Source organism: Canis lupus, chromosome 16 (genome assembly GCF_048164855.1).
Source record: "Canis lupus baileyi chromosome 16, mCanLup2.hap1, whole genome shotgun sequence".
NCBI lineage: Eukaryota > Metazoa > Chordata > Mammalia > Carnivora > Canidae > Canis > Canis lupus.
In genome coordinates, this window is record NC_132853.1 from 12,893,087 (window position 1) to 12,909,690 (window position 16,604).

General features: G+C 51.8%; 1 protein-coding gene across 1 annotated transcript; it reads right to left on the reverse strand.

Annotated features, from left to right (window-relative positions):
- Window positions 1–1,741: 1,741 nt before the first annotated feature.
- ZMYND19 (zinc finger MYND-type containing 19) lies at window positions 1,742–10,806 on the reverse strand. Its single transcript, XM_072778890.1, has 6 exons — window positions 10,672–10,806; window positions 9,530–9,589; window positions 8,450–8,556; window positions 7,697–7,837; window positions 2,618–2,798; window positions 1,742–2,349 (listed from the first exon to the last, which is right to left on the reverse strand). Exons 1-6 carry the CDS (start codon window positions 10,720–10,722, stop codon window positions 2,206–2,208), a joined length of 684 nt encoding a protein of 227 aa, XP_072634991.1. The 5' UTR covers window positions 10,723–10,806; the 3' UTR covers window positions 1,742–2,205.
- Window positions 10,807–16,604: the final 5,798 nt, after the last annotated feature.

Below are 16,604 nucleotides of genomic sequence, written 5' to 3' on the forward strand. Positions count from 1 at the left end.
ACATACTCTCAGATGTATGGCTACAAAGATCAAGAGATTGGGACCATCAGAGGAGAAAACCAGGGGCTGGTATCAGAGAAGGGACAAAGGAAACAAATAGGGGAAACAGCCTATGGATCCTATAGTACCTTCCTGACAGTGTCCATACCAGGGGACATGGCAGTGATGTGAGCAAAGGGGAGAGCCATCACATGTGCAACTTTAGGACCCTTACAGCCACCTTCCAAGCTCCATCCAGAGCCTTTCACGAGCACAGACCTGGGGGTGGAGGGGTGTCTCTAACACACAGTACAGGGGCATAGCCCAATCAGGAAACAGCTACCAGCTGCAGCACCTGCTTGAAACAGCCACATTGGACAGCAGTCCCTAGGCCAAGGCCACTCCCGATGAACCAAGTGACATGGAAGAAACCAACCACGTGTCAGGACCTGGTGTGGTGTTCTACAGGTCAGCTGAGACCTTTCAATGTAATTTTCTGATGAGTAAGTGACCACAGGACAACATGTGCTAGTCAGAGAATGCAGACAGACTGAAGTGCCCAGACACAAAGTACATGGGCAAGAACCATAGTCTATGGTCTGGTGCATCCTCATCCCAGAGCCTTTGTGTGAAAGCACACCCAAGGCCCTATACCTGGAAGATGACCCAAACCCCGTGACAGCCTACACAGTTTCCCCTCCACAGTCCTGACCAGCGCTGGCTTCTGGAAACAGGAGGGACACCAGCCCTGGGAACGTTCTAAGAGTTCAAGACAATTGTTATCTGTGAGACTGGTTCTCAGGATCACACATATTCCCTCCCCAAGAGGTTTCTGAGCCCCAATTACCACTCAGCCTAAGGTCTGGAGAGACCTAGAGTGGAACTCACCTACAGAGCAAAGATATCCTTGACCTAGAAAATAGGCTGCATCTAACTCACACACTGGCAAAGGGTTGAGCAAGTGGGGTTCTCTCACCTTGAGAGACCCTCCCTTAAGAGTTAGAACTGAGCCCTCCTGCTCCCTGTATGTTGCCTGATTTCCTCAGTCCTGCTCTCTAAGACATACTGCCCAAAAGGACTCCCCAAGGACTGCAAAAGAACCTACCAGAAGCTCAACTCACAAACTGAAGCTGTCCCATGTCAGGGAAAGCAACGAGAACACACAAGGCAGAAGGAACACACTAGAAGATGGCGGAAAAGCTGCACGAGGTAAAGTATAGCAGGAATCCTTGGGACCAACATGGGGCATGGGATGGCCAGACTTCATTCTCTGAGGAAATAAAGCCTCTAGCAGTCTGGCTGGCTGGCTGGCTGGCTCTGGAGACCAGTAAGCTTGCAGGTGCACAGCCTGGCTTGTTGCCCTAATGTGGTTCTGCAAGGTGCACAAGACATTGCCCAGCCTTCAGACATCTGTGGCTCCCTGGAGGCAGACTCACTCACCCTGACTACTTTAATCCACAGGCAGGACTTCAGGAACCTGGCTGGGCAGAAGATCCACCAGTCAGCACATGAATAAAGGTGAGAATTTATCTGTGCCAGGCTGAGAACATTTCATCCCACTAACAGGGCCACCTATTCCATTACCCCAGCAACTCCTACACAGGACAAGCCCAGGTCTGGGTCTCAAGTACCCTGCCTCCCCCATCTCTCTCTCTCAGCCCAGGAATAAAGGCAACCTCCACTCCCACCCCCAGACCACCTCAATTCACTTAAAAAATAAACCTCAACACCATCAAGGGCAAAAAGGAGAGCACAGAACGGCTGAGGCACTCGATGATTCCACCCCTTTACTCTGCCTTGTAGGTATGACCCCATGCAGGCCACGCATGGGGCTGCAGGGGGCTACAGCTGCCCAGGAGAAGCTTCCACTATGTGACACTTTTTAGACTTTTTTAAACATGTGGCCCAACCGTTTGCCATTTGAGAATTACAGCAAATGATTCTATTTGTAATTTCTAACCCTCCCACTGCCTCCCCCCAAAAAAACTGTACATGAGTTTACAAACATATTAACATATAAATAATGAGAAGCGTCCTGGTGGGAGCCTCCCCAGCTGTCTCTGCTTGGAGATGAACACTGAGGGGAGAGCTGTGCCCACACAAAGTACCCATGACGAGAGGGCCTCTGTGGCAGTTGCCGTGGGTGCGCATCACTGGCTTCTTCAGCACCTCCAGGTCAGCTACCAGTCTGGGTCTGCTTTGCCCAAGGAAGATCTGGAAGTCCGGTCATCGCTCTGGCTCAAGCTCGTGCTGGAAAGGGCGCTTCTTCTCCCGACAGTGCTTCTTGTGGGCAGGCCAGTCCTTCTGCTGGCACTGGGAGCCACAGTACCGGGCCACCTGGCAACGCCCACAAATGTTGAACTCCCGGAGCTGAAAGGACACACAGAACCACCATGGCTTCACGATCACACCAAGGAAAACACTACCTCTCAAGCAGAAAGGACCCAGCAACCCCATGCATGAGGCTGGAGGGAACAGCCACTGCAATGGAGAAGCTGCTGGAGAGGGGGCTCTCAGAGAGACCTGGGAGTCTGTAGGGGCCTAGGACAGCGGGTGTGCGGCAGCCTGGAGCCAGCACTCACGGCAACACCTGTACCTGCTTCTCTCTCTCTTTTTTTTTTTTTTTTTTTTTTGGTACCTGCTTCTCGATCATCGTGCAGGGAGGGTAATGGCACTCATAGTAGGTACAGGAAGTCTCCTCCTCCTCTACCACGTCCCCATTGGCGTTGTAGTACCGGGTCACATTCAGGACAGGGAACTGCTCTTCTATGGGGTCCGTGGGAAGCTGCTGAATCGCCAGCCAGTATAAGCTTTGCTCCCTTAAAAAGAAAAGCAGATGATTCAGCACACTCCAGTCAGACAGCCAAGGCAGGGATATGACAATGACGTGACATCATGGCTCAGCTTTACAACGTGACTTTTCTTTGGCCCACTCCTACTACATAACATGGCTTATCTGTGTGTATAGGTACAGAGCGGGGGTAGGTCTACCTTACTCATCAGTCTCCCAAAATCTGGGCCTGCAGTCTCAGGACAGACACCTGAGTGAGGCCTAGCAGCCCTTCTCTCTGCTCATGGCCCCAGAGGCATCTGCTTCTGCCCCAGCTGGTCTGCCTCCCCTTTGATGTTGTATATGCTCTAGTTCCTTAGTGGACCAGAAGCCTGCAAGTAAAGAATCCTCCCTGACCCTAGCTAGAGCTGAGGTGCCCTAACAGGCCCCACAGGAGCACAGGCTGGGAGGCAGTTGCAGGCCCCAGCAGCCCCCCAGTGCTAGATCACAAAGGAAGCACCACTCACCCTTCAAGAGCAAAATAACAGGTTAACACACCCTTCAACCTACCACCCCCATGGGGGCCAAGCCTTGAGAGACTAGGTTATTTACCAAAAGTAATTCAAAATGGATCAAGCACCTAAACTTAGGACCTCAGGGCACCTGGCTGGCTCAGTTGGTACAGCACAGTGCGTAACTCTTGATCTCAGGGTCAGGAGTTCAAGCCCCATGTTGGGCCTAGAGCTTACTTAGAAAAACAACAAAAAAAGGGCACTATCCACAGAGCTAACAAGGCAACACACAAAATAAGGAAAGAATACATGCAAATACATGCAAAGCTTCCATAACTCAACAAGAAAAAAAAAACAACCAAATTTAAAAATAGGCAAGGGGGGGAAGGTACGTGGGTGGCTTAGCTGGTGAAGCATCTGCCTTTGGCTTAGGTCATGATCCCGGAGTCCTAGAATCTAGCCACACATCAGGCTCCCTGCTCAGTGAGGAGTCTCTTCTCCCTCTCCCCCCTAACTCATGCTTCCTTTGTCTCTCTGGTGTTCTCTCATAAATTAAAATAAATAAATAAATAAATAAATAAATAAATAAATAAATAAATAAAAAAAAAATAACAAAAATAAGCAATGGGAGGCTGGGTGGCTCAGTTGGTTAAGCATCCGACTCTTGATTTCAGCTCAGGTGACAACCTTAGGGTCGTGAGATTGAGCCCAACGTTGGGCTCCGCACTCAGTGGGAAGTCTGCTTGATTCTCTCTCTCCTCCTGCCCCTCTCTCCTTCCTCTCTGTCAATAAATAAATCTCTAAAAATAGGCAAAAACCAGAATACACACTTCTCCAAAGAAAACATACCAACGGTCAAAAAGCACTTGAAAAATGTATTATCATTACCAATCATCGGGAAAATGCAGATCAAAACCACAATGAGATATCACCTCATACTCATTAGGACGACTATTCCTTTAAACAAAACAAAACAAAAACCAGACCATACTAAGTACTGGCAAAGATGTGGAGAAACTGGAGCCCTTGTGCACTGTTGGTGGGAATTTAAAATGATGCAACCACCGTGGAAAACACTATGGTGGTTCTTCAAAATATTAAAAACAGCAATATATGATCCAGCAATTCCACTGGTGGGCATATGCTCAAACAAACCGAAGGTAGAGTCCTACAGAGACATGTGCACTCTTACGTTATGGCAGTATTATTCACAATAGCTAAAACATGAAAACAACTCAAGCATCTGTCGTGGTGTATAAAGGATTATCATTCAATCTTAGAGGATGGAAATCCTAATACAGGCTACATCAGGGATGAACCCAGAGGACATTGTGCTGAGATAAGCCTGTCACAAAAAGACAAATCCTGTAGGATTCTACTCCCAGGAGGCCCTAGAGGAGTCAGACCCAGACATGGAGAATGGGAGGGTGGGGAGGGGACTATGTTTAATGGGGACACAATTTCAGTTTGGGACAATGGAAATATTGTGAAAATGGCTGGACGGCTGGTGGGGATGGTGCACAACTATGTGAGTGTATTTGATGCCATTCAGAAATGGTTACGATGGGGGCACCTGGGTGGCTCAGTTGGTTGAGCGTCCAACTCTTGGTTTCCGCTCATGTTATGATTTTAGGATTATGCAATGGAGCTCCTGCTCAGCATGGTGCCTGCTTGAGATTCTCTCCCTTTCTCTCTGTGCCTTATGACCCTTTAGCCCCCACTGCCCAGGCACATTTTCATGCATGCTCCCTTTACCTCTCAAATATATAAATCTTCTTTTTTTCCAAATATATAAATCTTAAAAAAAAAAAAAAAAAAGGGGGGGGACACCTGGGTGGTTCAACAGTTGAACATCTGCCTTTGGCTCAGGGCGCAATCCCTGGATCCCGGGATCAAGTCCCGCATCGGGCTCCCTGCATGGAGCCTGCATCTCCCTCTGCCTGTGTCTCTCCCTCTCTATATAGGTCTCTCATAAATAAATAAAATCTTAAAAGAAAAATTGTTGGGGATCCCTGGGTGGCTCAGCGGTTTAGCGCCTGCCTGGAGTTCCAGGATCGAGTCCCACGTCGGGCTTCCCACATGGAGCCTGCTTCTCCCTCCTCCTGTGTCTCTGCCTCTCTCTCTCTCTCTATCATGAATAAATAATTTTTTTTAAAAAAATTAAAAAAAAAGAAAAATTGTTAATATGGTAAATGTTACATGCATTTCACTACAGTAAGTTTCCTAAAGGAAAGAAAAAGGGGAGAGTCAGGATGTAGGAGGGTGTTGTGTTCTGAGCCCTCGATGAAGTCCTACAAGACAGGCAAGTTTTGGCCCAGCTGGCTTTTAAAAGCAGAGAGGGATCCCTGGGTGGCTCAGCTGTTGAGTGCTTGCTTTAGGCCCAGGGTGTGGTCCTGGAGTCCCGGGATCGAGTCCCGCATCAGGCTCCCTGCATGGAGCCTGCTTCTCCCTTTGCCTGTGTCTCTGCCTCTCTTTGTGTCTCTCATGAATAAATAAATAAAATCTTTAAAAATAAAATAAAAAAATAAAAGAAGAGAGAAAAACACTTTGACAAAGAGGCCCTTCCCCCTAACAGATGAGACCCCACATTGAAGGAAACCAGAGCAAGAGATACAGGCCTGAGAGAAAGCCACAGGGCCATATTCCCTGCCTCACAGACAGGGTGACTCCCACAAGACCAGCTTCATGGAGACTACCAGCTGAGAAATGGGGGACACAGAATGTGTAGGCCAGCTAAGAGTTCAGGCTGCACTCAGGCTGGCTCTGACCTACAAGTGATGTGACCACTGCTGAACTTAGGTCTAAATCCCTGGCTGACAAACTAAGGATGGCACCACTGGGTTGGCTCCTGGGATGACACAAAGGAGAGAGCCTCAAGAGCCCAGCCTCAATCCTGGGCCTCCCAGAAGTGGCCTAGGGGAGCATGGGGGCAGCTGGCCCCAACCCAGCAGAGGACACTGGACAGGGTGGCTTGGGGCATAACAGATACTTTTCCAAACAGGTGTTCTCAATTGCGGTTCTTATTTCATGACCATAGAAGGTGTTCAGATGAGTTAATGTTAACATTCAACCACAGATTGGCCAAACCATGAGTCACACAAAGGCCTTAAGTAACAGATTTCATTACACAGAGTTCTGGACGGAGCAGATCTACTGCTGGGTGAAGGGGTAGATGGTGTCCCCTAGGTATGCAGTAAGCGGTAGGAGACCTGTCTGCTTCTGTTCACACATCCATGTTGGACAACCCAGGGTGGATCCGTGGACACTGATTCTGTGGGTAACACCACCTTCCCAGAGGCTCAGGACATGCACAAACCCCAGAGAGCCCCTGTGACCCCACAGATGATGCACGTGTGGCCAGGAACATCCTGGCTCATTTCAGCTCCCAACTCCCATCCTGCTGGTTTTCCCACTCTTCCCAAGGGCTCCATGAAGCTCAGACCTGGGCTGCTCTTGGAGCCACAGGAACTGCCAACTGCCTTCAACATCCTACTCGCCAAATGGAATGCCTGTGCCGTCCTGAGCAGAAGTTTTCAGGACCACACAGAGATGGAGGCTGAGCAGCAGATCCCCTAAAATACATCATCCTGCTTCTTCTAAAGATTTTTTAAATTAATTAATTAATTAATTAATTAATTTATTTATTTATTTAAGAGATAGAGGCAGAGGCAGAAACAGATTTCCCATTGAGCAGGGAGCCAGATGTGGGGCTCAATTCCTGGACCCCTGGGATGATGACCTGAGCCAAAGGCAGATGCTTCACCAAATGAGCCACCCAGGTGCCCCATGTCTTGCCTCTTTTATTTTTATTATTATTATTATTATTTTTTGTCTTGCCTCTTTTAAACCACTGTTTACGTTAAATGTTTAGCAAAAGAGTGTGACAAAAAAAGACATGTGTTTGCAGGGGGCATCCTAGCTCCAACTTTTCTCAGGCGCACAGAGCAAACATGCCTATGTGCAGGTATCCAGTCCAAACGACCCTTCTCCCCACTAGAGCTAATATTAGAAAACTAACCCAAAAAAATAACCATCAAAATAGTATTGTATCCCCACGAAAAAAACAGGGATCCCACACTTTGAGGTAAAATAACTAAGGTCTCCATGTCTACAGAGGCATCAGAACAGACACAGGGGCTCCTCTTGTTATCAAGAGCTTGGAGGACAAAGCACCTGGGTGGCTTACTTGGTGAAGCACCTGCATTTGGCTCAGGTCATGATCTCAGGGTCCTGGGATCTAGCCCTACACAGAATTCCCTGCAACTCTCTGGGAGTCTGCTTCTCCCTCTCCCTCTACCCCCCGACCCCCCGGCTCTTGCTCACTTGCACACTCTAATAAATAGAATATTTAAGAAATAAAAACACAAGGGCTTGGAGGAGGGCTTTCCCCCAGAGGCACCTCCACTGGCTTCAGCAGGCCCTGAATGAGACCCACCTTTGTTTGCTGGATGTCTCTTCTGCTTTGGGACGCCAGCCCCATGGCACCAGCTGCAGGTTGTCCAGGCGGTTGTCCACAGTCACAGCATTGAGATGTACCACCTGAAAGCCGGGAGCAATGCCTCCCCTGTGCCGCTCCCTAGGAAACAGACAAGTCTTGCAATCGGCCACCTCAGGCCTCCCTAAATACTTCAGCTGTGGGATCTGAACTGGCCCTTCGCCACACTGACAGAGAGCGTCAGGAACAAGGCTGCTGAGAGGAATCCAAGTATGTCAGTCAGTCTGTGGTCAAACAAGATGGACCATGCTGACAGTTCAGCCCCTTGATTTGAGAGCTGGGCTGCAAAAAGCCAAGGATGGAGCCCCCAACCATCAAACACACAGCCTAGAGAACACCCCATCTGAGCAGTTCCAAGCAGCAGTTCCACCGTGGACGCCACGAGGAGGCAGGCCATTCCTCACATCCCACCAACAGGCTCAGCAAGAACACAGTGGACGGAGCAGAGTCCTCCCTACCCCAGAGAGAGAGCCATGCCCGGTACAAGTGCCTGAGCAGAAAGTGCACTTTTAGACTGCTCCATTAGTGGTACGCTATACAAATGAGCCATTCCTCTGGGTTAGCGGCAATGATTCAAAGGTAACAAGAGGGGTGGTGGGGGGAGCATGACTCCGATAACACATCCTCTGTCAACAGGGACAGGTTGCTGCATGCAGTACCCAAATGAGGAACAAGCAGCTCATAAACACCTACCACAGCAGCTCGTGAAGGAGCCTTCCTGACCCTCTTCCTCGGTTTTTGTCAAAGGCATATGCGAATATCTTAGCACCATTTCCATCTGCATCTACTTCCATCCGGGCCTGAGAGAGAAATGGTCTGTTAAAAAGCCTTCAGGTCTCAGCTACATTTTCAAACTTTATTAAAGAAGTGAAGTGAAACAAACAAGTTAGAGCAAATATATGAGGCCTCTTTCTGGGACCCCGGGCTTTGCAGAGGCTCCCAGACATGAGAAGCCAGCCCTGTATCCCAACATACTCCACAAACCACTCTGCAAAACACTGTAGACATAAAGAGACAAGTTTTCCTACTCTTAGAAAATGCCCACAATTCAGTGAGAAAAACAAACCCTTGAACAAGTAACTAATAGCTAAGCCCTGAACACGTAGGGTAAGGTACAGAGCCCCCACACAGGTGAAAATCCGCATAGGACTTTTAACTTCCGGAGACTTCACTGATAGCTTGCTCTGGACCAGAAACCTTACTGAGGCAAACAAGTGATTAACACAAACTTTGTATGTGAGACATATCGTATGCTATATTCTTAAAGAAAACGTTTTCAAAGAAGTCATGATGAAATATATTTACAGTAATAGACTATGTTTATCAAAACCCCCCCCACATCTAAGTTAACCTGTGCAGTTCAAACTCTTGTTCAAGGGCCACCCTTTCTGTAAAAACACGAAGGGCTGAGATAAAGCATAGTGGGTCCACAGAGCCCTCAAGGATTTCTGAAGTGGAGGAGCCGGTAGGTGAGGATGGGCAGGTGAAGAGAAGCTCATCCCACAGAGAAGAGTGGAAGGCAAGGGAGCTCAGGAAGATGGGGGATGGAGGAACGCTGGGCCAAGGCCAGAAGAAACATGAGGTGGCACTGGACAGTCCCCTAGGGAGCCAGGGCTTATCCAACTGAACATCATCACAAACACGACACAATGTGATCTACTTGCACCAGGGTGAAAGTGGGAGAGAACCAACAACACAGGGTAAAACCCATTCCTCCTGACCCTCCTCAAGCATTGGCTGAAAGCAGGCCCACAGAGAAACAGCCATCCTTACCTCAAAGGAGTAGCCCTCCACCAGCGGGATATCTTGCTCATCTATCAGTGTGTACTTCGTCTGGAAATTAACCACGTTTCGCAATGTTACATTCAGGGTCACAGTAAAGTTTTAGTAACAGAAACCGCCCCTTCAGGTTAAATGAGGCTAGCAGGTGAGGGGCACCAAGTACCCTACCCCCAAGGCAGGTGGTCATTTCCCACTCCAGACTGTCCCAGAGGAGTAGGAATCAGGCTTCACTTCCCATCCATACGCGCCTAAGCCCTAAGTGCCCCTGGACTGGCTAACCTCTAAGCTGTGTTTCAGGTGCTGCTGACCCTCATTTGAGACTGGGGCTTCCTCGGAACAGAGGAGGGGCCCTGGAGTGAGACAAGGCATACAGAAGGCCTCGAAAACATTTATTTATTAGGATGGGTGGCAGTACACAGGTGCTCACTGAACTGTTTAGCTTTCTTCTGAAATGTTCCAAATAAGTTTTAAAGGATGATCTGAATGCAACCAGTCACTGAATAAGAAAAGGTCTCAGAGCCGATGGGGAGCCCACCCTTCCCCAGGTAAAAAGCCACATTCCTCTTGCAGGAAAGGCAGGAAACGGCCCCCCAAACGGACTAGTCTCATTCTTGCTCGGGGAGCCTCCTTCTAAGATCTAAGTCGGTTTTACCTTCATCTGACTGCCTCTGCTCCTGTCTCCCACCAGGAGCTGCCGCCGCTGGGGATGGGAACAGGGTTCCCATCCAGGGTAAGGTCCGTGGCTGGAGCAGCTGCACGGCCGGCCGGCTCCTGGAAACAGCCAAGCCTCAATGCCCACAGGTGCCAGGAAGCCCCGGCCTCGAACCCGCGGAGGGCGGGGCCAGGTAAGGGAGAGAAGCAGAGGGAGGCCCTGCTCCGGGAGGCCCATCGAGGCCCGTCCGCACTCGGCCAGCGCCGGCAGCGTGAACCCCGCGCGAGGCTCCACGACGGGCTGGCGGGCGCCGACACGCACGCACACCGTCCTGCCGCCTCGGAAGGGCGCTGTGCTGCCCGCGGGGACCCTTCGCCCGCCCGCCCGCCCGGCTCCGCAGCCCCCGACCCCACGGCCCCAGCCCAGCGTCCCGGCCCCGCGGCCCCGCGGCCCCGCGGCCCCGCGCCCCCGCGCCGCTCACCTTCCCGGCCACCCGGCCGAGCCGCACGATACCCAATTTGAAGTCGGTCATGGCCAGGCCTGCGCTCGGCCGGCGGCGCCGCTCCCTCGGGAGGCGCCGGGCCGGGACCGGGACCGGGGCCGGGGCCGGGCCGGGGCGGCGCCGCGGCGCGCCGGGTGGGCCGGGCCGGCGGGCCGGGGTCGGGGCCAGGCGGGACGAGGCTGGGCCGGGCTCGGGCCGCCGCCGCCTCGGGCCCGCCGGACCTGCCACGCGCCACCGCCGCCGACGCCGCCACCACCGCCGCCGCCGCCGCCGCCGCGCGCACCACAGCGAGCGGAGCCGGAGGCGGGGTGCGACGCGGACACACCCCCGCCCGCCGCCGACCCGCCAATCGCGGGGTGCGCCCCGCGCCGGCCTGCGCGCGCCGCCGCGCCGTGGCCAATGGGAGGAGGGGAAGTACGCCGGCGCACTGAGGAGCAGTGGGAGCGCGGGGGAGGGGCGCGGCCGAGGGCGGCGCTTGCGCGGCCGCCCCGCGCTACGTCAGTTTCGCGGGAAGCTTTGTGCTGGCGGCCGCGCTGCGGCGTCTTGCTCCCCGCTGGCCGCCCTCGGCTCAGGCCGGGCGCCGGCCCCAACGCCCGGCCGCGGCCCTGCCCCTGGCCCCCGAACCCACGCGCCGCCCCCTCGCGGAGGGGCGGCCCGAAGGGTCCTGCGGAACTCGCTGCGGCTCCCGGTAAACGGCTCCGCACCCGCGGGACGGCGGGCGAGGGGCGAGGGGCGAGGGGCGCGGGCCGCCCTACTCCCTCCCTGGACACCGCCCCTGTGCCAACGGGGCCCGTCTCCCCCGCACTGCCTGCGCTCGGGCCGCCGCCGCCTTCCCCGCGGGTCGGGCCGTGAACCGGGCTGCGGTGATGGGCCCGCGGCCGCTCTGCCCTCCGCTCGCTCCTGCTGGGCGCTTAGGGCGGGAGGACCTGGAGGCTGGAGGGCGCTCGGGGCGGGAGGACACTCGGGGGCCGCCGCCCTTGTTACCTAGCAACCACCCCGCCGCCCGCACTCCCACTGAAAGTACCCGGGAGTGCAAATCAGAACGGCCCGTGATGAGTGATAAAGGCAGTGGGGGAAACCAGGAGAGCAGCATTAGGAGGCTAGGGGCCTAAGGAAGGTGGTGGGCAGGCTCTGCCCCATTGACTCATGGACTTGAACAGTGTAAGGAGTGGAGAGAGCACCATGTGGGCATCTGGGGGAAGAGCTGGCCACAGGGCCCTGGGCTGGGATGTTGGGAAAAGTGGGATTGTCCGCTGTGACCAGACAGGAGTTCAGGACAGGAACAGGGCTGAAGATTAGAGATGTGGGAGCCAAGGGTGGTGGTTAGTAGGCTCTTAGAAGAACGTTGATTTCTATACTTAGCAAAGGGAGGCGGTTGGAGAATTTGAATAGAGCAGCTTTTCCATGAGCCAGGCTGGCTGAGGGGTACAGTAGTTTAGGGGGAAGACTGGAAGCAGGAAGGCTGTGGAGCCAGTGAATACAGCAGCTAGTCAGGGGGTGATGGTGGTGTTTGGACGTGCGGGGCCAGTCTTCTGTAACAGTCCGCTTAAACCTGTTTATGCTTCAGTAACAATCCTATGTTCTCAGCAGCTTAGCAAAATAAACATGAATTTCTTGTTCATGCTACGCATTCAGGCTGCCAAGCAGTTGACTGTATGACGATAGAGTTCAAGGGAGCAGTCCAGCCTGGGGTATAAATTTGGCATTCATTAGCACACCTGTTTAAAAGCCAACTGGATGAGATCACATCAGAAGAAAATGCAGACAGCGAAGAGAAGTCAAAGACAGCCTGGATGGATACTCCCTTATTAAGGGGAAAGAGAGGCTGAAAGGAGGAGCAGACCATGAAAAGAGAGAGGTGTCAGGTAAGAGGAAAACCAGGAGAAAAAAAAAAGAAAACCAGGAGAGAGCAGTAGCCTGGGAGCCAAGTGAAGGCTGCGTGTGAAAGAGGCGTCCGCTGTGTTGGGTGCTGCCCTTTGGTCCTGTACCTTTGGAGTCTGGAATTAGTAGCTGAGCACCATGAGGACACCAGCAGCCTTGACGAGGACAGCGCTTGATGGAGTGATGGCAAACTACATACAACTGACCGGTTAAAAGGAAGAAGGTTGGAGGCAGTGAGACAGACAATGCTTCTCAGGTGTTTTTGCTAAAAACAGGAGCAGAGAAATGGGGCCAAAATTGGAAAGGGAAGGGAAGTGGAGAGATTGTTGGTTTTATATAGGGAGAGGAGATGGCATGTTTGCTCACCAGCAGGAATGGTCCCATAGAGGAGAACTTGGGCGAGGGGAGGGCTGGAAAGGTAGGCAGGATTGTGGGTGGCCCAGCTTAGTAGGAAAGAGAGGCTGGTGTAAGGTTTCTGGGAGGCAAATGGGTGTGGAGTTAGGACTTTGAGGGAGTTCTCCACCTGTGAGAACTTTCTACTTTCTCACCTAAGTAGAAAACGAAGTCATCCTTTGAAAGTGACCACAGGGGAGCAAACGTTGGCAGTGCAAGGAGAGGGGTGCAGGAGTGATGGGACTGGCTGGAAGAGAAGCAGGAAAAGGCAGCAGGACGGCCCAGTGGTGTTTAGGGCGCCAGGCAGGATGACTTCCCCAGCCTGCGTAGACTGCCGCAGAGAAGGTAAGGAGAAAGAAAAGGGGTGGGTATGGGTTCTGGCCCGGATGCTTGCCTCACAGTGGTGAGAGTGCCAAAAGAGGAAAGGAGAGAGGACAACAGAGGGGTGAGGCCAATGGGTTAGAGTTCCCAGGAGGGTCCTACGGATTGCAGGAGTCGGGGTGCTAGAGAGAGTGGGCTAGCAGGACAGGAGATGGTAGCCAAAGATGTGTGGGCCTGAGACCACAAGGGCTGCAGCTTGGTGACGACTGTAGGCTTCCGTGCAACCCAACCACTCCAAAACCTACTAGCTTAAGACGACATTGATTCATGATTTTTTGCAATTCTATGATTGGGGGTCTTATGTTCCACATGGTGTCAGCCAGCTTTCCTCCTTTGGTTGCACTTGGCTGGGAACTCACTGGAGCATCTAATTTCTTTTCTAGGTAACTTGCCTTTGAGTGACGCCTCATTATTCAGGGTTCCTGCAAGGCCAGGCAGGATAACTGGACTTCCTTCCAGCATGGAGGCTGTGCTTTGAGTGACAAAGTCCCACTGTGCACGCATTTATTGGACCTCCACTTGAATCATTCTTGCTAGTACACCACTGGCCAAAGCAGGTCACCAGGCAAGCCCAAAGTCAGTGTAGGAAGTCTGTCCACAAGTGTGGTTCACGGGGGGGACCACTAGTGGAATGAACGGCCTGCCCTAATCCATCCTCTGGGCTCTAATGACTCATGTTCCTCCCTCTTGAAGAGTGCACCTTGCAAGTGACCCCAGGATCACCATCTCATCAAGACATTAGGCTTGGAGTCCAGTATATTGTTATGTGCAACAGGCCCAGGTGGATGAGGCACATTGGGTGTGGCCCTTTTTGCTCCAAGGGCACATTATCTGCCCCCCAACACCCAACATTTAGTGCTGAAGCACACAGTACAAGTGAGCAGACATCCTGTTCAAAAAGGGGGAGTATAGGAATCCCTGGGGGGCTCAGCGATTGGGCGTCTGCCTTCCGCTCAGGGCGTGATCCTGGTCCTGGGATCGAGTCCTGCATTGGGCTCCCTGAATGGAGCCTGCTTCTCCCTCTGCCTGTGTCTCTGCCTCTCTCTCTCTCTCTCTCTCTCTATGTCTCATGAATAAATAAATACAATCTTTAAAAAAAGGGGGGGGGGAGTATACCCTTAGTCACTGGTCCACAGCAATTTTGGAATCCAGCTAACGCCTGTCACAATATTCCTGGATCAGGGCTTGTCTGCTCCCTGTAAGTGGCTCCCTCGGCTACTGTTGTCAGTGTTTGGGGTTCCACACTCTGGGCACTGGGCCCTGCATGTGCAGTGACCCCCTTTCCATAGGAAATGGCCTGTGTTTGCAGCTGAGTGGCTTCGTTGGTCTGCTTCCTGACAGTAGAAAGTAAGAGCTCAGTGGGTGGCTGGGTGGCTCAGTGGTTCAGGACCTGCCTTTGGCCCAGGGCGTGATCCTGGAGTCCCGGGATTGAGTCCCATGTCGGGCTCCCTGCATGGAGCTTGCTTCTCCCTCTGCCTGTGTCTCTGCCTCTCTCTCCCTCTGTGTCTATCATGAATAAATAAAATCTTTAAAAAAAAAAAAAAGGAGCCCAGATCCCTCTTTTATTTCAAACGTCCATTTTACATTTAAGTTCAAGCAGATACACCCCTTAAAATATGGATTTTCTATATATCAAATAGTAACTGGTTTCACTAGACAAAAGCTCTGCTGAAAATGTTTTTGAGAAGAAGGCTCTTCGGTCCGGTGGCCGTGAGTCAGGTGCTGTGGGACAACGTCAAGACTCTTAGAAGCCCTTTTGACAGGCTGATGAAGTCTACGAGGATTCCCCACTCCCGCCTGAAAGCCTCAGAAGTCTTAACAAGGGATCATAGAACCATACCCTTGAATTTACTTTCATGTTTTGCTGGCAGTGCCCTGGATTTAATCTTCACCATGATGCCATTTCTTACCTTCAGAATTTTTTGCTAGTTGGGAAGGCTAGAAATGAGAAAGAGTTCTGACTTTCTACCTCAGCAAGACCTGGATTGGAAATACTTCCTCTAGGTTGTGCCAGAACATGCAAGTTACGTCTTTAATTCTTTTATTTAACTTTAGCCTAACTGAACAAAGCCAACTGGCCTTAAAGTTCCCTGCCAGGAAAATCAGATCCTTAGACACAGTTTCCACTTTCCTTGTTTCCACAGGCCGTAGGCTCACCATTTTCATGCCGATTCTGAACATGGCCTCCCTCATCCAGCCTCCATCAGCAAAGTTCTTGCTGCCAGTGTCCACCTGCTGCCTGCTCCAAAGTCAGTGCCAGATTTTAGAATTTTATTATGGCAGTATCTCACTTCTAAGTACCAATTTCTGTCCCAGCTATCTATTTTGTTGCATAATTAACCACCCAAAATGCAGTGGTTCAAAACTATTTTTGGGCGCCTGGGTGGCTCAGTCAGTTATGTGTCTGCCTTTGGCTCAGGTCATGATTCCTGGACCCTGGGATCAAGCTCCCTGCTCCCCTGGCTTGTGCTCTCCCACTTTTTCTCAAACAAATAAAATCCTAAAACAAACAAACAAAAAACAACCAAAACCCAACTGTATTTTCTTGTGATTCTGTAATCTAACTTGGGCTCAGGTGGTTGGTTCTTCTGCAGTTGGCTGGTGTGGCAGATTGTCTCAGATTGTCCTAGTTCCCTCCCTACGTGTGATGCATCACCCATGTTGGTCCTGTAACTGTTTTAACGCACTTAAATGTGGTGGAAAGTTCTGGGACTTCTCAGTCCAGGCCTGAGGATTGGCAGCTTCAACTTCCTCTCTATAGGGGGCTTGCTGTCAGGTATTCAGCCTCATTGTCTGGAGACCATCATGCTGTGCAGGACCCCAAACTAGCCATGTGGACAGGCCTCATGGAAGAGACACCTAACCAGCCTCAGTCGAGGCATCATACATGTCAGTGAAAAGAGCGATTTTGGACATTCTGCCCTTAACACACCCCACCCAGAGTGGAAAAGTGCAGCCTGATTTTCAGAATAAGTAGTAAATCAAGGCGATTTGGGTCACTCCTACAGCTGCAGTTATTGGGGTATGTAAGTGAGTAAAGCAGGCAGCCTGAGAGGATTTCACTCCCCTGGCAGGCATTCTCTCTCTCTCTGCGATCTTTTGAAAAGGTAGATCAGGACTCTGAGAGAATGTGGACAAGCTGCAAGGCCTCCTCAGAACCTGCAACCTATAAGGCATGTCTTTCATTGCAGCTCTGCCAGTTAAGTCAAGAGGCTAGCCCAGATTCAACAGGAGGGAAAAGAGCCTCCCTCCTGGTG

Excerpts from the sequence above, each read along its gene's own strand:
- ZMYND19 (XM_072778890.1), bottom strand. The coding sequence starts at position 10,722 with ATGACCGACTTCAAATTGGGTATCGTGCGGCTCGGCCGGGTGGCCGGG. Across the intron at positions 9,590-10,671 it reads TCGGCCGGGTGGCCGGGAAG|ACGAAGTACACACTGATAGA; the intron begins GTGAGCGGCGCG and ends GTTAATTTCCAG. Across the intron at positions 7,838-8,449 it reads CTCCTTCACGAGCTGCTGTG|GGAGCGGCACAGGGGAGGCA; the intron begins GTAGGTGTTTAT and ends TCTGTTTCCTAG.